The sequence below is a fragment of the Pipistrellus hanaki genome (assembly GCF_964339955.1).
Source record: "Pipistrellus hanaki genome assembly, chromosome: 10".
NCBI classification, from domain to species: domain Eukaryota; kingdom Metazoa; phylum Chordata; class Mammalia; order Chiroptera; family Vespertilionidae; genus Pipistrellus; species Pipistrellus hanaki.
In genome coordinates, this window is record NC_140512.1 from 68104378 (window position 1) to 68127861 (window position 23484).

Genomic DNA, 23484 nt, shown 5'->3' on the forward strand with positions numbered 1-23484 from the left:
TGAAAGGGCTGGCGAAGCACCCACAGACAGCAACTGAAGTCCAGAAAGATATGTCAGCTATGGGGAGTTGTCAATGAAAACTTGGGGATCTAAACCCCAAGCTGGTCTCCCCAGCAGAGAGCACTACAACTGAGAGGATACTCACATAACATCTGGCTGTGAAAAGCAGCAGGGTTGCTGTCTGCCAGGGGTGACTACTGAAAATTCAGACACCCTCTTAAATGGCCAATGCGCAGAATTCCCTGTGGGGCCACCAACCCTGTGGTCTGGCAGAGGGAGGGCAGAGTGGGCTGAAACTGTTTGATCTGAAGCCATGATTGGTGGTTGGGGGTTATAGTTCACATGTTAGACATCCCCAGTTTTCTGTGCTGAGTCATTCCCTTACACAGCAGAGGAAATCTTTCTGACACATACATTTGCCTTGCCTGGGGGAAGACAGTTGAGCCACTCTATTGGAAAATACCTTTCCCTGAAGCCATTTATGAGATTAAAAATAGCCATTAGCCTCCAGGCAAAAGCCTCTGTTACACCCAGTTGCAAAACATTCTCACCACACCGTAGGACAATTTCTTGGGGCCATTCAAGTTGGAATCCTATCATCTGTAGGCAGAGGTGGTCCCTGGAGGCTTTGAGACTTTGCCTGATCTAGTGTTTGACAATGTCCTACACTAGAGATTGAGGGGCATAGAGGATCTACCTAATTCATAGTGACAAATGCAGACAGCCAAATGAGGAGACATAGAAACAACCCCCAAATGAAAGAACAAGAGACGTTTCTAGAAGAGGAGATAAATGAAGCAGAGATAAGAAATTTATCTGAGGTAATGGCTCCTTGTGCCACTTGTAGTCCAGGTGGTTAAGCATGGTGAGCACAAACAGCTGTGCAGGGCTCACACACAGCACTAACGCCTTCCTATGGAACATCTTCATTCTGAGCAGTGACAAGGGCCAGCAACAGCTGGACACTAGGACCTCAATAGAAGCAAAGTGCATGCTGCGTGGCCAGGAGCAACTGGGGAGACATGCCTGGGGACAGTGCTCCCAGCTGTCTGAGGCTCATCATTGGCACACTTGGGTTCCATGGCATGGTGGAAGCAGCCCAGCCATCCCCTGAGAATGGGATGCAGTGGGCTGGCTTTGGGCATGAGGACTGGGGCTGTGACTACTAGGTAGACATGAGCAGCTGGTCCTCAGAACCCAAGACTGACTCTCCCATGGAAGTAGCTCCCAGAAAGACCTGTGAAGCCTTTTTGGAGTGCTGCACAGTTTATGAGGCTTGGCAAGCAAAGATTCCTACAGATCAGGAGACCCTGACCACTTCTTTGGTCTGAGGCTGCCAAGCAGACTCAAATTTTAAAAATAAATAAATAAATAAATAAATAAATAAATAATAATTTAAAAAAGAGAGAGAGACAAAATAGTGGCAAAATAGACTGATGTGTCCTGCAGCAGATAGTGTTATGCCAGACTTCGTGATCCCCAAGGGCCACCAGGGAGCCGAGTCAGATGCAATAAACAAAAGAGCCTCTTCCATTCTACAATGGGCTCTGTCCCACTCATGCCAGCAGCATGGTGGAAGAGAGAGCAAACTTCGCCAAGCCCTGGGGTTTTACTCTGGTCGCTGGTGATGTCACTGCTTTGGCTGTCCCTGATTGGTTGAGTGAGGGCTAGGGTTCAGTTACAAATGGAGGATAACTCCGCCCTGCACCACAGTGGAGTCAGGAGTTTGTCCTCGCCCCGCCCTACCCTCTCATTCCCTCCTTGTCTAATGTGCCTGAGTCAAATCATTGACTTAGTCTACTTCCTTTCAGCATAAACAACAATTACAGTTACTAAGACCCTTAGTACCACAGTTCCCATCAATATTGTCCTCGCTGAAGTCCAGTTTCCCTCCTGCAGGCATCAGTTCTCCTCCTGGCCTGTAGTTGCCAGGATCCAGGCCATGCAGGAGCTGGGAGTCATGTAGTCAGGTCTGGGTGCCATCTACTTCAACAGCAGTGGGCATGCTCAGGATAACAGTGTAGCGTCCCTTTGAGTCCTTGGGCAGTGAATTTCTTTACCCACACTGAGTTCCCGGGCTACAGGAAATGTGGTGGGCACTGGCAGTGCATCTGGAACAAGCAAACTGCAGAGCCTGTAAGGACTTGAGCAAGGGAATGGTTACCATACATGATCCACACCCCCCCCCCCGAAAAAAAGAGGGAACTTGTCCCAGTAAGGGGCACACCTGACCCATAAGAGGGCGAAGGACAGGGAGTTGGTCCAATTTTCACCGATTCTAGGACACATTTAGTTAAACCCCTTTTCCAGAGTCTCACTTTTTCCTGTCCTAAGGCTAGAGCTATACTTTGAGATACCTTGGCTACAAAGGTGGGGCTGTTATCTGATACTGGCAGCCCAAATCTAGGTATAATCTCCTGGAGTAATCTCTTGACTACTATAGAGGCAGTTTCTGTCTTAGTGGGGTATACTTCAACCTAATCTGAAGTGTCTACAAAAACTAGACCTTGATGCTGGTGATTTAATCTCTGAAATCCACCTACCAATGCTCTCCTGGGGAAGTTCCCTGGGACCCGAATTCCCAGGGGGACCCCCTTACCTTTCCTAGCATTTACCTGTGCTCAGACAGTGCTTCTAGCAACTCTGCCTCACAGAAGCTCAGAAGTCTTGGTGACACTTAAGTGGGTAACCTGATGTCACTGGGCAACTCTGACCTAGAGCCTCCGGGACCAACAGTCTTATCATCTGGAGGGCCCACCAATCATCTGGTCTTTCAGTGGCTTGCTTCTGTTCAGCTAATTCCTTCTGGCTGCAGTTGGTAACCCTCTTTTCTCTGTGGATGGCACATTGTCTCCATCAAAGGGCCTGGATTAAGGCCAAAAGTTCTGGAACTGTGCCCAAATGCTGTGGTCCAGAGTGACTACCACTGCCCCTGCATATCAGGTCCCATCCTGAACATAACTGCTCCCATCTGTGAACAGTACCTTATCGTCTGTTACCTCTGAGCAGCCATGAATGGGTTCCTCCATCATCATCTGGAAGCAGGCTGACAGAGTTGATGGCCAGAGTCTTATGAATCCGGACACCGGGCTGGTCCAGGAGAAAAGCTTGGCCCATCCAGGTTAGCTCCTGGCTCAGAGTCTACTTATCTGCCTCCTTCACCAGCAATGCTGTGGTGGCCACTGCCTAGTAGCACGTTGGCCACCCTGCTGCCACAGGATCCAGTCTCTTAGACAGATAGGCAACAGGTGTCTTCCAGGGACCTAGAGTCTGAGTGAGAACCCCTTTGGCAATGCCTCTTACCTCATTCACTTAAAGGTGGAAGGGCTTCACGAATTCTGGCAAGGCTAGGGCAGGTGCTGAGACGAGAGCCTTCTTTAGCTCCTCAAAGGCCCATTGTCCAGTTCAGCAGCTGTGTTCCCTCAGTACATGTTCCTTTTGAGGTCCACAGTCCTTCTTTGATGTCCAAGGAGGCTCCCTGCTTTCTACAATAAACATACTGATTCCTTCCTATTAGTTGCTGGCCTTTTATAATTTAAAATTAACTTCTAAACTTTCTTTCTATAGTCTTCAAAAATACATAACCATGCCTCAAATTTTAAAGAAAAGGCAAGGGAGGAGGAAGGAGGTCCAGTTTCCTGTTCCCAGGTCTCCAGCTGATTGAAATTTAAAATGCCACATTTTTTTCTACAGATATAGATTTATCTGCATTTCTAAGCCCCCTTCCCTACTACCCCCCTGCCCCCGCAGAACATCGGTGAAAATTGTCCAAGAAGTTGCGGGGGGTTAAATCATACAAATAATTGTTTTCACATTGTTTTAACACAATTCTAAATAAATTATAAACCTTTGTGATGAAGTCAACTTAAATCTATAAACTAGACAGACATAACTGAAATCAAAAATGGCTTCCAATGTTTACAAAATACAAGATGCAGGTACAAGGCCAAATTCAAGCTTACAATGTGATTACAAATGACAGCAATGGCATATAAAGCAAAACAAAACAAATAAAATATAAAAGTTTCATATATTACATTAAAACATTACTTCAGAAAAACTGACTTAAAAAAATACTGCATCACTGACTTAAAATCATTTTTTAAGTGTAAGCATCACATACTTTCTCATCTGACAAATGAGAATAAATCAATCCTTGAGATCTTTCATCATTACTGCTTATTTTTAACACATGTAATATAGTTCAGTCTGCCATATTCTAGGCATTTAGTTACTGCAATTAACTTTTCCTAATTTAATTTATACTTTTAACTCTTAAAGCTGGCAAGTCAAATATAAACAAAGGACTGAATAATCTCTTTGCAGGAGAGCAAATAGTCTTGCCCTCTCCGGCCTCCCCTAGACCTCTCCACACCAGAGGCAGTTTACTAAGATTTAAGACAATGTCAGAAAAAATGAATTTTGTTCATAGGTCAATCATGAATAAGCTATATGGCTCTGCTTAGCTGATACCAAAGACAAAGGAAGATTAAACATCTTAAGCATGGCCATCTGGGCAGCTTCACCACGGAATCACCTGCTACTCCCTGCAGATCACAGGAGTAGCATTCAAATGCAAATGAACACATTCTTTAGCTGAAGACTCCCAGCCTTACCATCTAGTTCCTGCCTCAGGGTGGGAAATTTCAAAAGCTGCTTACAATGACTTGGGAAACCAGTTTTAATTTATCTCCCAGTTAATCACCATTTTTAAAACTCATTCTGTACACAGAAAAGAGTTTAAGCACAGCCCCAAACTATGCGCACTCGTTTTGAACCAGCCTTTTCCCTTTACATGAGCACAGAAACTCGCCCTTGAGCCCTCTTCTCCCGGACCTGATGCCGCCATGCCAACCCAGGCCCCGGAGCGAGGCTGCTGCTGCAGCCCCAGCTGCGCTGCTCAGGCAGCCCCTGAGGAGGAAGCACAGGTCCCCCCAGCAGCTTCCCGGCTTCGCCTCCCCTTCTTCAGGCATCCAGCAAAATTAACCCAGGTGCCTGCTCCCCAAGCGAGGCCACCACTACCCAGCTGCACTCCAACATGCAGACTGAGCCCTGCAGAAGCTCCCCCTCTGACCCAACGCCACCAGGGGGCCCCGCACCACCACGCTGGCCACACTTCACTGGCTCTATCCTGGGGCGCCATGTCACCCACTGATACCAAACTCAGACCTGGGAAAGGCTCCAGGTGAGGCAACAGCTCACGCCGCTCACCTTATCCTGGGAGAGGCTTCCATCCCTCTCCTCATATAAGGGTCCCTCTAGGAGAGGATTCCATGTCTCTCCTGACTGAGGGGCCCTCCAGGGAGGTCAGAACATCTTCTGAATCCTCCTGCCCATGGCCTTAATGGTGCGTCCATCAGACGTATTCGGGCACCAATTCCACGAGGGGTTTTACATCCCTCCAGAGCACTCACACAAGGACACAGACAAACACAAACCTACCGCAGTCAGTCAGGCTCTCTGGATCAGGGTCCCTCATGGTCCTGTGGTCCCGGGCGAGCCCCCATCTGCTATGCCCAGACTTCATGATCCCCAAGGACCACCAGGGAGCCGAGTCCGATGCAATAAACAAAAGAGCCTCTTCCATGCTAGCGTGGGCTCTGTCCCACTCATGCCGGCAGCATGGCGGAACCGAGAGTGAACTTCACCAAGCCCTGGGGTTTTACTCCGGTCGGTGGTGATGTCACTGCTTCAGCTGATTGCTTGGGTGAGGGCTAGGGTTCAGTTACAAATGGAGGACAACTCTTCCCTTCCCCACAGTGGAGTCAGGAGTTTGTCTCACCCCGCCCTGCCCTCTCAATAGAACAAGCAACTAAATCAAATAACAACCCCCCTGAATTGGTGAAGTAGACACAGCTGGTGAGACAATATATAGCCGGGAAGGGCAGAGGACACCTGGAGAACTGTAAAATCAGGGATCTGGGCTGGAAAGAACTGTGAGACCTTTCAGCCCAGAGGTTCAGAGGGAAACTACATGGCAAAAAGGCCAAGTCCTTGGGGACAGACAGAGCATAGAATCTGACTGTGGAAAGGAGGTCCACAGGAATGATGGCAGGGGGTTCTAGATCTGCATCCACAACCACGAAAGGCTGCTCAGGCCACACCATGCTAGGAGGAGAGGGGTTTGAAGTGGTGCAGTTCTTTCCTCTCATTTTTGGTCTTTGCTTTTGTTCACTGAGCTTAGTTCATAGGACCAATCAAGTTCAGACACTCACCCATGGCTGAGGTGCAGGCGGAAGTGCAGATTTGTGGAGTCTAGGAGATGAGAGGAGAGGGGAGAGATGGCTCTGAGTCTGGCACTGAGTTATACCTTACTTGTGGGACTTAGGCAGCCATTTGTTCCTAAAGAGAAAGCCCCTCCCTGCAGTCTCCAGGCAACCAATACAGCCACACTCAGATTACACCCTGAGTGCACAAAAGATACAAACAAAAAAAAAATCTGAAAGGTCCCTGAGAGTCCACAAGGACTGGCCTAAAAAGAGGCCTTCAGTCCCAGCAACAGAAACTAAGAAGCTGCAGATGGTACAGAAGAGTGGAATCTTAATTGGCAGAAAGAACAACACTTCATTTTTTTGTTTTTCTTTTCTTTTATTTATTTATTATTTTGTTATCTCTTTTTTTTTACTTTCCTTTTTTTCGTTCGTTTCTTTATTTTCTATATATTTTCACATTATCTTTTCATCATTCTAATTTTGTATTTTTATTTTATTTTATAATTAATTTTTTAAATTTATTATTATTATTTTCTTCTCTTTCTCTTTCTTATCCACTCATCCTTTTCTACTTCCTCTATACTGAACTGAGGTCTTCCACATATTCATCCAATTCTTAATCTTACTTTCTGTATATAAGATTCTTACCCCAACCTCTTTCCTGGGTATTTTGTGTTTGGTTTATATTTTTGTTCTCTGGTGTTTCTTTTCATATACATTATTCTTTTTCTTTTTCTTTATTTTTCTTATTTTTCTTTTCTCTCATACTATTCTTTTTTCTTTTTGATACCACGTGTGCTCTCTTTTCTCTCCCCTAATTGTCTTTTCTCTGGTGGTCACTTATATTGGAGTTATCAGTGTTGTGAGTACATTTGTGTTTGTTCATTTTTTGTCACATCTTCATGAGTTGCATTTCGTCCTGTTTGGTCAATGTGGTAGACAGTGAGCCACATAACCAGACACTCAGAGAGGAGACACCAACCACGAATGGGTCAATAACACTCCAGACCCAACTACCAAGGCAGAAAGAAGGTTGCAGTGAAGGAGAGAGCATGAATGAGTGATGGAGCAAGAGAGGAATGTGTAGACATGGTGGGGGGTATGAATGTGTGTGTGAGTGAGGCATAGTTAGATCCTACAGGACCTCAGGGGCAGTCAACCAGGCTCACCTAACCAGACAGCCTCTGCTATCATTGCAAACAGTCTTGGAGTGGTCGGCTCTTCAGCAGAGACATTGCCTTTTTGAAGGGGAGAGCTGCTGTGACTGAGAGCCCAGACTCACCTATACCCAGGGCACCCTCAGATAACACTCAGGGCTCGGAAGCCACCCCCACTAGGGACCTGCTGCCTCAGCTGCCATCCATGATCACCAAGACTCCAGCCACCCTGGGCATGGTCTCCTATGAGTTCTGAAGCATGCTCCCTTCTGACCAGCCCAACACTTTAGCCAAAGGCACTATGACCATGTTAGTAGCTGCCATGTGAGCAGCCCACTCCCATCCGAGGAGCAGCAGCCCCACTAGCAGACCATTGCAGGCCACCGAGCAGCAGCCTCACATGGCTTGCCCTCCATCCAAGGAACAGCACCTGTGTGAGTGCCCCACCTCCCATCTGAGGAACAGCAGTCTTGCATGCAGCCCACCCCTGAATGAGGAGAAGCAGCCTTTTGAGCAGTCTTCCCTCTTTCAAAGAGCAGCAGCTGTGCAAGCACCCCACACCTGTCAGAGGAGGAGCAATCCCATGCATCCCACCCCCATCTGAAGAGCAGAAGCTTCATGCAGCCCACAACGGTCTGAGGAATAGTAGCCACATGAGCAGCTAACCCCCATCCAAGGAGCATCAGCTCATGAGTATCCAACCCCTGTCCAAGGAGTAGAAGTCACACAAGCAGCCCGCCCATGTCCAAGAAGCAGCAGCCCCACACAACTTGCCCCTGCTTGAGCAGCAGCAGAGGCACATAGCCTTCACACATCTGAGGAGCAACAACCACGTTACCAGCCAACCTCCGTCTGAAAATCAGCAGCCCCAGGAGCAGCCCACCGCTATCCAAGGAGCAGCAGCTATGCAAGTGCTCCCCAACTGTCAGAGGAGCAGCAGCTTTTCACAAAGCTCACCCCCCTCCAAGGAGCAGCATCCACCCCCATCTGAGGAGCAACACCTACGTGAACAGCCTGCCCCCACCAGCCAGAGGAGCCACCATTGCTGTGAACAGCACCCACCAGAGGAGCTGCCACCAAGTGAAGAGCAGCTGCTGCCATGACTGTCTGAGGAGCAGCCACTGTCAGAGGAGCCACTGCTGCTGAAGGAGCAGCCCTTGCACCACTTGAAATCTAGATCCTTCAGTGAAAGGAAAAAAATGGAGAGACAAAGAAACCCCCAAATGAAAGAAAAGGAAGAATCCCCAGAAAAGTATCTACATGAATCAGAGGCATGCAATATGCCAGAAAAAGAATTCAGAACAAGGGTCATACGGTTCAAACCAGATGGGTGAAAAATCAACAACTTATGTATGAATCAGGAAGAAATAAAGAGTGATATAGCTGTAATAATAATAATAAAAAAAACAGGGAAATTTTCAGCAGTATACTAGGAGAAGCAAAGAACCCAATAAGTGAATTAGAAAACAGGAAGGCAAAACACACCCAAACTGAAATGCAATTGAAGGAACAAAAAAACAAAAACAAAAACAAAAACAAAAACAAAAAAACAAGAAAAGATGGGAGGATAATTTAAGGGAGCTTTGGAACAACAAGAAATTAAACATCATATAAATAATAGGGGTGCCAGAATGACAGGAAGGGGAACAATGATTAGAAAACCTATTTGAAGAAATAATGTCAGAAAGCTTTCTTGATGTAGGGGGAAAAAAAGTCACACAAGCACACAGAGTCCAAAACAAGATGAACCCAAAAAGACCCACACCAAGACACAGTAATTACAATGACAAATGTTCAGGACAAAGAGAGAATCTTAAAGGCTGCAAGAGAGAGAAAGAAATTTATGTACAAGGGATCTCCCATTAGATTATCAACTGACTTCTCAACAGAAACACATCAGACTATAAAGGAATAGAAGGAAATTTACAAAGTGATGCAAAGCAAGGAACTGAATCCAGGAATACTCTATGTAGCAAGGCTATCATTCAAAATTGAAGGAGAAATAAGGAACTTCACAGAAAAAAAAGACAAAAGAAAAAACAAAAAAAAACACAACTAAGTGAATTTATCACTACCAAGCCAGCAATGTAAGAAATGCTAATGGGACTGTTTTAAAAAGAAATAGAAAGGAAAGTAGGAATACAGGCTCAAAACATAAAAATAGCTACAAATAAGTAACTATTGATAAGAACTTTAAATGTAAAGGAACTAATTACTCCAATCAAAAGACAATGAGTGGCTGAATGGATAAAAAAAACATGACCCATGTATATGATGTCTACAAGAGACCCACCTCAAAGCAAGAGACTCACACAGACTGAAAGTGAAGGGATGGAAAAATATCATTCGGGCAAATGGAAATGAAAAATATGCTGGGGTAGCAATACTCATATCTGACAAAATAAACCTCTAAGGGCCATAAGAAGGAATAAGGAAGGTTACTTCATAATACTACAGAGAGCAATACAATAAGAGGATATAACCCTGATAAACATATTGCATCCAATGCAGGAGAACCCAAATACATTTTAAAACCTCCTGGAAGATATCAAGGGAGAGATCAACAACAATACAGCCATAGTAGGGGACTTTAATATACCACTCACATCACTGGATAAATCCTCTAGACAAAAAATCAGCAAAGAAACAGCAATCCTAAATGACTCACTAGATCAGATGGACTTAATTGACATCTTCAAAACGTTTCACCCAAAAATCACCAAATATATGTTCTCCTCAAGTGCACATGGGTCATTTTCAAAAATAGACCATATATTGGGTCACACGCAAAGTCTACCCAAATTCAAGAAGATTGAAATCATACCAAGCATCTTCTCAGACCACAATGGCATAATATTAAAAATAAACTACAATAAAAACAATCAAAAAAATTAAACACTTGGAATCTGAATAGCATGCTATTAAACAATGATTGGGTTACCAATGAGATAAAAGAAGAAATTAAAAACATCCTGGAAATGAATGACAATAAAAACACAGCAATCCAAAATCTATGAGACAGAATGAAATCAATCCTGAGAGGGAAGTTTATAGCTCTACATGTCTCCCTAAAAAAAGAAGAAAGAAAGAATGAATGAAAAAGGAAGGAAGGAAGGAAAGAAGGATGGTAAGAAGGAAGGAAGGAAGAAAGGAAGGAAGGAAGGAAGGAAGGAAGGAAGGAAGGAAGGAAGGAAGGAAGGAAGGAAGAAGAAAGAAGAAAAGAATTATAATAAATCATCAAACACTACAACTCAAAGAATTAGAAAGAGAGCAATCAGAAAATCCCAGAGTGAGCAGAGGAGATAATAAAGATCAGGGCAGAAATGAATGACATAGAGACAAAAAAAAAAAATCAGTGAAACCAAGAGCTAGTTCTTTGAAAGGATAAACAAGATTGATGAACCTCTAGCCAGGCTCACAAAGAAGCAAAGAGAGAGGACCCAAATAAACAACATCAGAAATTAAAGTGGTAAAATAACAACAGGCCCCACAGAAATACAAAGGATTGTTTAAAAATACCATCAAAGGACAAAATCTAGAGGAAATGGACATATTCCTAGAAAAATATAACCTTCCAAAACTCAATAAGGAAGAATCTAAATAGCTCAGTAGGCTGATAAATGTGAAGGAAATTGAAACACTCATCAAAAAGATCCCAGCAAACAAAAGCCCAGGACCAGATGGCTTCACAGAGAAGTTTTACCAAACATTCAAGGAAGAACCAATACCGTTCCTCCTCAGACTATTCCAAAATATTCAAGAGGACGAAACGCTTCCAAGCTTGTTCTATGAAGACAGCATTACCCTAAGACCAAACCAGATAAAGACAATACAATGAAAGAGAATTACAGGCCAATATCCCTCATGAACATAGATGCCAAAATCCTCAACAAAATTTTAGAAAATCAGATCCAGCATTAAATCAGAAAGATCATACACCATGACCAAGTAGGATTTATCCAGGGATGCAAGGATGGTATAATATTCTCAAATCAATAAACATGATACATCACATAAACAAATTGAGAGATAAAAATCACATAGTCATATCAATTGATGCAGAAAAACTTTTGACAAAATCCAACATGTTTTCTTGGTAAAATTCCTCAGCAAAATGGAAATAGAGGAATAATACCTCAATATAATAAAAGCCTTATATGACAAACCTACAGTCAACATCATACTCAATGGGCAAAAACTAAAACCATTTCCCCTAAGAACAGGAACAAGATAGGGATGCCTACTTTCATCACTGCTGTTTGACATAGTTCTGGAAGTGCTAGCCATATTAATTATACCAGAAGATAAAATAAAAGGTATCCAAATTGGAAAAGAAGACATAAAACTATCATTATTCACAGATGACATAATAGGTACACAGAAAACTCCAAAGACTACCTAAAAAACTATTAATAAATTAATTTGGCAAAATTACAGGATACACAATTAACATACACTAGTCTATCACCTTTCTATACACCAATAATGAACTCACAGAAAGAGAAATGAAAAAACAAATAACCCCATTTACCGTTGCACCAAAAAATAAAGATACCTAGTAATAAACTTAACCAATGAGGCAAAAGACCTGTACTCAGAAAACTAAAGCATGTTAAAAAAAAAAAGAGATAGAGGAACATATATGCAAATGGAAGAATATACTGTGGTCATGGATTGATAGAGTCAATCATTAAAATGTTCTTACTACACAAGACAATCTACAGATTCAGTACAATCTGTATTAAAATATTAACAGCATATTTCACAGGTCTAGAACAAGCTCTCCAAAAATTCACATGGAATAATAATAATAATAAAAAGACCTGAATAGCTGCAGCAATTTTGAGAAAGAAAAACAAAGTTTTTATACTACAAAGCCATTGTAATCAAAACAGCCTTGTACTGGCATAAGGACAGGCATATAGACCAATGGAAAGAAGAGAGAACCCAGAAATCATCCCAAGTCATTACACTCAATTAATATTTGACAAAGGAGGCAAGAGCATACAGTGGTGTTAGGACAGTCTCTTCAATTAGTGGTGTTGATAAAATTGGACAGATTCGCTTTGAAAAAAATGAAACTAGACCACCAACTTATACTATATACAAGAAAATACTCAAAATAGATAAAAGACAAATATAAGTCATGAAACTATAAAAATCCTAGGAAAGAAAGAAAAAAAAAAAACAGGCAGCAAATTCTTCAGGTGGTAGGCTATGCTATTGTACTATTAACTTTCCAGTATCTTAGGAAGTAGAAATATCTAAACAAGTGAAACTAAAAAAGTGTAACTCCACTAATGCTACTCTGTATTTCCCAATAGACAAAAATCACCAGATTCCCTATGTTCATAAAATGGAAAAAAGTGAATTATGTTAGCAAAGAACATTAGTAACCAAAGTTACATTACAGACACACAGACAAAAAGTCTCTTAAAATTCAAACCCTGAGTTTCTGGCTGTTGATGTCTTAAAGTTGCTGCAATCCTTGCCACATTTTCAGCCTGCCCACAAACAGCTGGGCCCCCTGCAAAGTGGGACGTGCCCCATCTTTAAACAGATTGATTCAAACAATAAAGACATAAAACATTAACAGAAATACATCAACAGAAATATTCTTATATACAATATTTACAAGCGTGTAAAATTGTGAGCAATAAATAAACATGCATAGAGGGAAATTTTAAAGCTTTCTAGCCTTATGTTAGAAAAGAAGAATTTTTAATACTTTATCTTGTAGGTCATGTTCTGGTAAAGATTCTGGATATTATCTTCTCCTAAAGAATGTTGAATTTTATCATTTAAGCAGACAGTCAAATTATGGCACATCCCTTTGACCTTGGAAAGGGTGGATTTGAATGTCATTAGCCAATTTACCTCTTCATTTAGGCAAACCCCTTAACCCTGATGTGCTCTTTATTCCTAAAATATGACCCTTTGGGGTTTCAGTGGAACCACTCCAATTCTGTCTTTGCTGCTGACATCTCCAACCTGCTCTTTCTGCCTTCCAGGACAATTTTCCCTGAACCCTTTGGAGGTTAAAGTCCCTGAATCAGCCAAAAGTTGGAGGAGCAATTTATGTGCATAATTTCTGAAGCACCACCCCCTCTGTAGCTCTGTTCTTCTGGGAGGTTTGCCATCAAGTTTCTACCTGCTCCACTCTCCAACTGCCTTCTCCCCAGTCACTGTGCATTTCTGCCTTAGTGTTATTCCTATATCAAAAGACAGGAAGACCACATGAATGTGGTAGTATTGTGGTCTTTTTTTATCTTGGTCACAGGATATTGATGAAGTCTTGAGTCCCCTAGCGCAGTGGTCAGCAAACTCATTGGTCTACAGAGCCAAATATCAACAGCACAACCATTGAAATTTCTTTTGAGAGTCAAATTTTAAAACATTAAACTATATAGGTAGGTACATTGCTATTAATTTTATTAGGGTACTGCTAAACTGGCCTTTACTAAAAACTCAAGGGGCCGAAGAGTGGGATGTGGCTCACAAGCCACTGTTTGCCAACCACTGCCCAGGGTCTGTTTGTATTTCATCACTTCCCTGTGCCTACAAACAGTGCTTTAAAATTATTATTTTGTTATTGTATATTTTCTCCATAGTTCATCAATGTTGTTCCAAGCTAAGTGGGAGGGAAAAACCTTCCTGGAGACCTTTAGCAGCTGATGTGATCCACCAAGGAGGAAACAAGTTTGGCTCTTCAAACTACACAGGTCTCTGTTTCTCATGCTTTACTCCAGTGTTGAGATATTTTTTTAAAATAACAAATTCTAAAGTCCACTATTTTCACAGCATGAGCCAAGCCAATCCTCTCTCCCCAGCCAGCCTTGCCCATACCATGTCTTTCTTAGTGATACACGGACTGTGGAGTGTCCAGACAGGTCTACACCTGCCTGTCCCATTCTCAGAGCCCCCTGAGTGACAGCAGTGGAGCAGCATCTGTCCTGCCTACTGAAATGTTGTGGGCAGCATCTTCCTTGATTTTTAGTAATAAAGGGGAGAAAACACCATGTTTGATATGTGTTGAGTGAATTACCATTTAGAATCACTGAATGGGTGTCACTTGATGAAAAAGTGCTTGTATTTTCTATTATGAAAAGAATTCAGCTAATAGTTAAAACAACAACATTTACTGAAGAAATTTATCTTGCTCTCCTAATGGAAATGCACATGGTTTTAACTTTTACTCCAAAGCTCTGAAGTTGTGAGTCTGCTCACATAGAAACAAGATGACCTTGGTTCGTGTGTCCTTGAAATATTTGCTATGTACCCCAACCATAATACAGAGATGTGACACAAGTCCAACCAGTTCTTTTCTGAAACTTAAACAATTGATTTAAATTCTCACATAGAAGAATAAATACCTGAGAATAACAAAGAAAGTACACAAATGAAGAAAGCAAAGCCACTGTAATCAAATCAATATTTTATTCATAAGGAGAGAAAGAAGAAGACAGGAACAAAACTGAAAATACTGCCACAGGTCTTGGTCTTGGGGAGTACAAAGACTTAATAGTGCTTTGGTCCATGGTAAGTGGAGTGCTGATGTAATCAACGGATCATGAATGAAGACTGCCTTAGGTATGAACCAAAAGAAGTCTTCCTTCTGCCTTGAGACACTTTCCTGAAACTTTCAGCACAACAAATGCTCTGGCTTTCTTAGGTGTACCCTGTATCTGGGTCAGGGGGTGCCTTGGCCTCCAGATTGGGAGACCAGGATCCGAGAGCCTTTGACAGTAGAGATATCACTGACCATCAGGTAAGCATCTAGACAGACCTGGAGCTGCATCTCCAATTTCTGAGTGTCCCCCAGCATTGTCACCCCCACCTCCACTTTCCACCCCTCCCTGAAGAAGGGACTTGGACCTCTGCCACATGGCTTGACAAAGGTAAAGAAGGGTCTGTAGTTAGGTATTTTCCTGTTCCCTCCTATCCCATTTCCATCATTTGGCCAGACTCCACAGAGAAGTTGAGGTTCATCTGAGATGAGCTGGGCTCTTTGTAACATTACATGGCACTGCTTTTTCAGAGGCCAGGCCAGGACCAACACCAATGTCTTCTGAACCTGGTCCATCTCATTTCCCAAGGCCCCTGTCTGCTGGAGCAGCCCTCCACAAAGACCCTTGTGACACAGACTCCTCCCATCACCAGGCAGGCTACTCCCTACAATGTTCACATCACTCAACTACCACCTTTGCAGGTTCCCTTTCTTCTCTGCCTTTTTCTATTTAACACCCACACATCCTTACTGGGAACCCCACTACACACCCATACACTGGCCTCATGTATGCCTCTCCCCACTGTTAAGGAGAAGGGACGAGGTTGAAAGTAAGGCTGAAAATCATCTTTGTTTTCCACAATCAGAAGGCAAACATATGAGAGGGGACCCTAATTAGAACAACGCTAATATACATCAGCTTTAGGGAAGTGCTCCTCCTCTGCCCAAGCCCCTTGGTACATCCTGAGGACTCCATGTCCTTAGCCAAGTCTAAGGGCCACCTGACTGACCAGGCCTGGTTCCTTGGATAACCCACCCCACTTTGCTCCTCATTCCTACCAGAAAGTTCCCATAGGTCTCATTTGTTGTGATTCAATGCCATCTTTCAGAGGTGAATAAAAAGATTCCTCCTTTCTGATTCTCTCTTTCTACCTGCTTTCCCCCTTGAGCCAAGCAGCTGTCCTTCTCATGTCTCAGAGCCATTGCTATGTCCTGGTCCACCACACACAGTAGGTAACTTAAAAAATCACTATGCCTGCCCTTTTGTGGGCAAGGACATAATCCAGAAGGTGTGAAGTCACCTGACCAATATCCCACACTGATTGACTATCATCATTAAGGAGTGACCCCAGTGACCAGGATGTTGGGGGGAGGGTGGAAAGAGGGGGCACGTTACATGGAGGAAGAATGAGAACAATATACCCTCAGGAACTCTAGTTCTAGCAGGGTAAAGATAATAACTTCAAGAAATGCAATGCTAATGTAATGAGAGGCTCCATATGAGAAAGTTGCTGGAGGCAGAGAATAGAGAGGAGGGAGGGTCCAGGTGCACTGAAAGATGAAATGAAGGACCTGGATGGAGCTGAATACTCAGGAACCCACACCCTCTTACCATCTGGAGACTGGCATGGTCAGTGACCCATGGGATGGAGAGGACAAGTGACTGCCTGGAAACTGGGCACAGGGCTGAAAGGAGCTCATAAGAAACAGCTGTCCCTCAGTGGAGTCCAGCATATGCTTAGATAGGTGCTGATTTCAGAAGACATTTGTGAGTTTCCTCAGATGCCTTCTGGATTCTGCGCAGTTCCTCCAGCTGGGACTCCCCACTGGGCCCTTCCCCAGAGCCTTGCCCCTGGATGATCTTCCTTCCTTGCACTTCTGTGTGCAGAAGGTTTTGCTGGGAGTATTGGTAAGCCTTGTTGCTGTAATGATGGCCTTCATTTTCCCACAGAACCCCCTCGATTTTGTGCATGAGCTCCTTCAGCTGGGCCTCCTGCTCTGCCCCCTCCGCCCTATTATTGAAGCCACAGTGGCGCCTGGCACAGAACACATCCAGCAGGGCAAGCTCCCGGTTGTCAGTCTCTCTCAGATACTCATCCAGAGAGCCACCACCCAGGTCTTCCTTCCGGGTGAACACCAGGATGGTATAGGCCAGGATTCCAACTCCAAAGACCTCCTGAAGGCGCCTGACCACCAACTGGTCCTCTTTTGTGAACCTGCCCAGCTCTATCACCAGGAGCACCGCGTGTGGCCCTGGGGAGGAGAAAACGATGGCTTCCCAGGAGCTCCTACCTGCCACTTCCTGTGGACCTCCAGGGGACAAAATATCGGGAGTGTCAATCACCTCAAGTTCCTTCCCAGCCCAGTCTCGGCTCCCCATCCAGAAGGTCTCGGTCACTGGTCTAGCACTGAGCTTAGACTGGAACACTTTTCGACCAAGGATGCTGTTTCCTATTGCACTTTTTCCACTTCCGGTTTTCCCCACCAGGATGAGCCTCAGCCTCTTTGGGTCTTGTTCTTTCTCCTTCAGATCTAGAAGCATCAAAAGAAAACAGAGGTATTGGGGTTAGAGACTTACCCTGGTCTGCTCCATGACCTCAGGGCAGACTGTCCTCTGAGGAAGTACAAATTAACATCTGCCCCTGAGCCCTGCCCTGGGCTCACATTCCATTCCTTTTTTTTTTTTTTTTTTTTTTTTTTTTTAATTTTTTATTGTGGTAATATATACACAACCTAAAATGACTGTTTTCACTATTTTTAGGTGTACAACTCAGTGACATTGAATACCTTCACATTTTTGTGCAATCATCACTCTTATGCATCTCAAGACTTAGAGATGTAAACTAATATTTAAAAATATAATGTTAAAAGCACCCCAAACAGAAACTCTGTGGCAATGAAACAATAACTTCTCATGCCTTCCTTCCCCAAACACCTGCTAATCACCATTCTACTTTCTGTCTCAGTGAACTTTACTATTCTAGGGACCTAGAATTTGAAGTTCCTACAAATTTGATCTTTTGTGTCTGATTTATTTCACTTGACATAGTGTTTTTAAGGTTCACTCATACTGTAGCATGTGTCAGAATTTTCTTCTTTTTCAAGGTTGAAAAACATTCTATTATATGGATGGACCACATTTTGTTTATTCTTATATATGAACGTGAGTTGTTCCCAATACCCACTATTGTGAATAATTCTGCTATGAACATATGTGTACACATGACTATTTAAGTTCCTGCTTTGTCTTCTTTGGGGCATATTCCCAGAAGTGAAACTGCTGGATCATATGGTAGAATACCACATTTTATGTTCAGTTTTTGAAACTTCTTTTCAGGGTCACCTGTTCTCACCATATGGAAACCAGTCCATGAATATGGCATCCTGAGCTTTCCTAGGTATCCCTGGGTGGTGAGAAAAGAAGTGTTTGGGTCTGTGTCTACATCTTGTCCCTGAAGTGACTGGGGAGGAGAAAACGATGGCCACATCACCTCTTTCAGCTGTCCTAACAAGAAATATGGGGTGTATTGGATCTTTCAACCAGATCCTTGGTTCAATGGCACAGAAGCACACTGGGGTCTTTGTCTATATGCATTCTTTGTCTATATGCTTGAAATTTGGACCAAATATTTCCACCCAGCTGAATATAGGAACTATGGGTCAAGAGAAGACTTAGAGATGGCAACTACTATTTAAAATATAATATTAAAATTTTAGAAATGACTGGGGATGAAAGACAGAAATATAATTTCATCTCCTGGCCTTTGAGATCACATACCCAGAGCACATAAAGATGTCCCAAATGGCAGCTCTGATTTCCAAGTCAGTTCCACATTGAAGACATTGATGTGTCAGGATGACAGAGTCCTAACTTTACCTCATAGAGACAGGATTAGCAACCTTGGCTGGTGGACACACCAACCAATTCTGACTGTTGACTTTGGCTCTCTCCAGCTTCCCCCTCTTGGCTTTGAAAGGAATGAGTGAATGGGTGGGAGTTTCAAAGAAGCAAGGAAAGTGGAATGTTCATTCCTGTCCTCCCAGCCAAATTGAAGCTGGGTGAAAGCAATACCAACTCCACTCTGGGCAAGCCTGGAGCCAGTGCACTCAAATGCTAGAGAGGATTTTAAAAGCAATATTTAACTTTGTCATGAGAAAGAAAAAAGCATGTGTTGGCATGTTTATTAATATGGCTTGCTTCCACTGGCTTAGGACATTGAAATCTATATAGAGTAAAAATCATTTGTGTTCTAATACATGATGAAACATAAATAATTTATCCTGGCCAGGAAAATGGATGGATTGCGAGCACTCCTAAACTCTGTCTCCCTGACTTAAATGATGAAGTTGAGCCCATGACTGTTAAGTACCTGACCCTAATGCAAGAGCTTTTGTGGGGAAAACCCCTTGAGAAGGGCCAGCCCAGTTCAAGGCAGCTTCTCAGTCACATGGTGCTTTGCAGTCTTTCTGACCCTCAGTGCTCCCACATCTGAACCATCAAGCACCCACATAGGGTCTGTGGGATTGCAAGCCCCCACCAAGGTGAGTACAGGTATCCTTAGGTAATTCCTGAGTATTCTCTCTCCCTCTCTCTCTCTCTCTCTCTCTCTCTCTCTCTCTCTCTCTCTCTCTCTTTCTCTCTCTCTCTCTCTCTCTCCCCTCACCTTTCTCCCACTGTGTCTGTTGGTGGCCTTGCCCCCTTATTAGGTGGATTTAAGCAAGGCCCCTCCCAAGGCCCCACCTAAGGTGCAAAACATCACAGTCCATGTCCACACCTGCTTCAGGTTCAGATATACTAGGAAGTCATTTTACCTCCAGACACATCTTGTTTAGGATGCTGGGCCAGCGCTCCTGAGGGATTGTCTAGGTGAATCAGCTCGAATTTTTCTTCCTCCTCCACCTAGAGAAAATAGTATGTTGGATTTTTCAATTAGTTCAGGAGGCACCTGACTTTTTCTTGTTAGAAGGAAATTTTTTACATTGCTTTGTGGGGAGGGTATGGATTTAGTGAGGAGAGGGGAGGAAGGTCTTGGGACACTCTCTATCTCCTTTAGGGACCATGTTTCTCTCTCTCTCTCTCTCTCTCTCTCTCTCTCTCTCTCTCTCTCTCTCTCTCTCTCTCTCTCTCTCTCTCTCTCCTTTGATGTCTCTATTGTGAGTTTAAGCAATTTTATGGAGAAGATGCAGATGGCCTGCAGCCTGAGGAACAGATGGCGTTTGGATGGACAGAAGGTCCTGGAGTTGTCATGTGAGGGAGAAAAGAGCAGAGACACAGAAGCAGGTCTGACAGTGTCCTGGGAGCAGTCGGAGGATGTGTGGCCAGAGTGTTCAGGGTGGGAGCAGGACACTGTGATGAGGGGCTGGCTGGGGTGTGGTGGAGTCCTGGTGCCAGGATGATCCCTGAGGAAGGCCTGACAGTGAGGATGGCAGAGGGCTGAGAGGTGGGTGGCCAGGTGCTGTGCTAGAAGGCCAATAGCCTCAGCACAGGAACTTCATGGCTCTGGGACAATCTGCTAAAGCCAGGAGACCTCAGGACCACCCTCCAAGGTCATACTGCCTGAGCCTCAGTGTCCCCTAAGTGTGAATGCTGGACCTGAAATAGATGTCCTGTCATCCCTATAACATTCCAGCACATGTTATGACTGGAAGAAATCTAATAAAGCACTGTAGGCACTGGAACAGAAAGACAATATTGCTTATATTTTTTAACCAATGAAAAATTAATTATTATATTAGTCCTAGCCTTTGCAAAGAGGGCTGTGTCACCTGCCAAAAACTCCCATCCTCCTTCAGGTGAGAGGGAAGTGCACCCTGTTGCCATCCGCACCTCCTCACCTCAGGGACTAACATTGTTCCCTATTCCAGAAGTCCATCCTGGTGTGTGAGTTTGGGAAGGAAAGTGCCAGGACACGCAGGACACTGGAGACATTCACAGTCAGGGACTGTCTCCAGATCAAGACTCCGGAGGCCCCTAGATCCAGCCCTGAACAATGCTTCACACCTTTGCCATACTCAGTGGTTTTGTCTCCAACATAAAACTCTGAGCAGATACGTCAGCCTGCTATGTTTCTCCAGAAGAAAGTGAGTTTCACAGAAGCATCGATCCCATATAAGCAGAGAGTTTGTCCAGGGCACAAGGTGAACAAAGTTCTCCTTTATAATCACAGCCCTTTCTACTATACCACAAACACACACATTCACAACACACACACACACACACACACACACACACACACACACACCACTCACACCACTCACACAATACAACCACAACCACAACACACAGATATACACAAACACACATATACAACATATGCATACACACAAACATAGCACATACAGAAACATGGCATATGCCACTCACACATACACTCAAACACAGTACACATACACCCACAGACATAGAAACACAAATATGCACAACAAACATGCATACACACAAACATACACATAGAAACATGACACACACCATCTACACATATACACTCAAACACAACACACACAAACACTACATATACCACTCAATAATACATTCAAACACACATATACTCACAAACATTCAAACACACAATTACATATTTATCCAACACATATGCATGCACACAAACACAATACTTAAAAAAACACTACACACACCAGCCACATAAAGAGGGTGGGCCAAAGTAGGTTTACAGTTATGAGTACACTAAACAGTTTATTCTTGTATTACTTATTAATTATTGTATTATTTTCCATATGAACAATTGTAAATCTACTTTTGCACCACCTTGTATAATCTCAAACACAGTGTACACATATTATTCTCACAAATACATAAATACGCACAAGCTTAACACAATACACACAACTCACATACGTACACTCACAAATACTATGCAAACATACGTAACAAAATATATACAACTATAACACACAAATACACACAACACACAGATACACTCAGAGACTTACCATGTGCTCCTGTGAGTTCTTGGCTTTTCCTTTTGGGGTCGACACATTGTAGGTGTCTGGAGGCCTTGACTGGAGGAAATCGAATAAAGCACTATAGGCACTGGAACAAAAAGACAACATTGCTTATATTTTTTCTGCAAAATGTGACCTAAAGCTCAGCCGAGAACTCGGCTCCAGAAAAGCGGATGTCTGCTATGGGTGGAGAAACAGGAAGTGGGAGGGAGCTCACCAGGCCTTCCTGAGTGAGAACCTATGCTGTGTGCACTCTGCAGCCTTAGTGCTATAAACAGGAAGAACAAGAGCACGAGACTGTTTTATTTTTATCCTGACCAGCACAACCAGAATTTAGAGGCTGAACAAGAGGCAGCAGACCCTTCAGAAAATTTTATGCCAAAGCAACAATTTTCAACCTTTTTCATCTCATTGTACACATAAACAAATTACAAATAAATTTATGTTTTGCCAATCTGACAAAGAAAAAGGTGTCATTTTGATTCATTCACAGCAGATGGCTATTGTTGTGTTAACTGTTGTCATATTTTTTTATTTGACCATCTAAGGCAGCAGTTCTCAACTTGTGGGTCCCGACCCCTTTGGTCGCCTAAGACCATCGGAAAACATATTTACATAACTATTCATAAAGTAGCAAAATTACAGTTATGAAGTAGCAATGAAAATAGTTTTATAGTTGGGGTCACCACAACATAAGGAACTGTATTTAACGGTCGCAGCATTAGGAAGGTTGAGAACCACTGGTCTAAGGCAGTGGTCAGCAAACTCATTAGTCAACAGAGTCAAATATCAACAGTACAACGATTGAAATTTCTTTTGAGAGCCAAATTTTTTAAACTTAAACTATATAGGTAGGTAGACTGCTATTAACTTAATTAGGGTACTCCTAAGCTGGCCTTTGCTAAAAACTCAAGGGGCCTAAGAGCCACATGTGGCTCGTTTGCCAAGAACTGGTCTAAAGGAATGCACTCAGGCCCCCTGACTAAATAGCTAGCTGTTATATGTTTTAAAAGTTCTTGTGGCACGCCAGTTAAAAATTGCTGTGCTGGAAGAATTATTTATTTATTTTTACTAATCTCCCTTCTTTGAGAACAGCCCAATTCCTGCAACTATCCTATGCCTTCACCATTCCAACAGAAATTCATTGTCTTTTTGCTTCCCCTAACTCATTCTTCCTTTAAATATTTTCTCTCAGGAAAAGGCCTTGGACTTGCACTAAAGCATTGGCTTTCCTGAGTCTTGAACTGAATGTTTTCAGGTGAAAACTGCACCACTGGCTCTCCTGGGCCTCTGGTGTGCAGACTAGAATTTGCGACTATTAACTCCATATTCAGATGGGCCAATTTCTTATAATAAATCATGTGAGCCAATTTTTTATAATAAATATTCTTTATAATAAAGAAATCTCTTCATATATGTGTACACACACACACACACACACACACACACACACATCCTGTGTTTAACATTTCCAAAATCTGTGTCATATCTGAGTGCCTCTAATATTTGCTTTGTGTCTTCAGACTGTGTGTGTTTTTTCCTGCCTATTACTAGGCCTTGTAGTGTTGAAAACTGGATGGGATACATCTGATATTAGGAACTAAAGTGAATAGGTCTGTAGAGTTTTGTTCTCACCTATAGTCTG

General features: G+C 43.2%; 2 protein-coding genes across 2 annotated transcripts in view; one reads left to right on the forward strand and one right to left on the reverse strand.

Moving 5' to 3' along the window:
- The window catches only part of LOC311628739 (GTPase IMAP family member 7-like), a 322213-nt gene that overhangs the window by 81593 nt on the left and 217136 nt on the right, over positions 1–23484 (forward strand). The window lies entirely within an intron of this gene.
- On the reverse strand, positions 14785–22120 carry GIMAP6 (GTPase, IMAP family member 6). The gene is made up of 3 exons (XM_084896219.1): positions 21828–22120; positions 19689–19776; positions 14785–17408 (listed from the first exon to the last, which is right to left on the reverse strand). Exons 1-3 carry the CDS (start codon positions 21945–21947, stop codon positions 16615–16617), a joined length of 1002 nt encoding a protein of 333 aa, XP_084752345.1. The 5' UTR covers positions 21948–22120; the 3' UTR covers positions 14785–16614.

Bases quoted from the DNA above. Each gene is read 5' to 3' on its own strand.
- GIMAP6 (XM_084896219.1), bottom strand. From the start codon at position 21,947: ATGTTGTCTTTTTGTTCCAGTGCCTATAGTGCTTTATTCGATTTCCTC. The intron at 19,777-21,827 runs GTAAGTCTCTGA...TATTTTCTCTAG, and splicing joins AGAACTCACAGGAGCACATG to GTGGAGGAGGAAGAAAAATT. The intron at 17,409-19,688 runs GTAAAATGACTT...TGATGCTTCTAG, and splicing joins TAAACAAGATGTGTCTGGAG to ATCTGAAGGAGAAAGAACAA.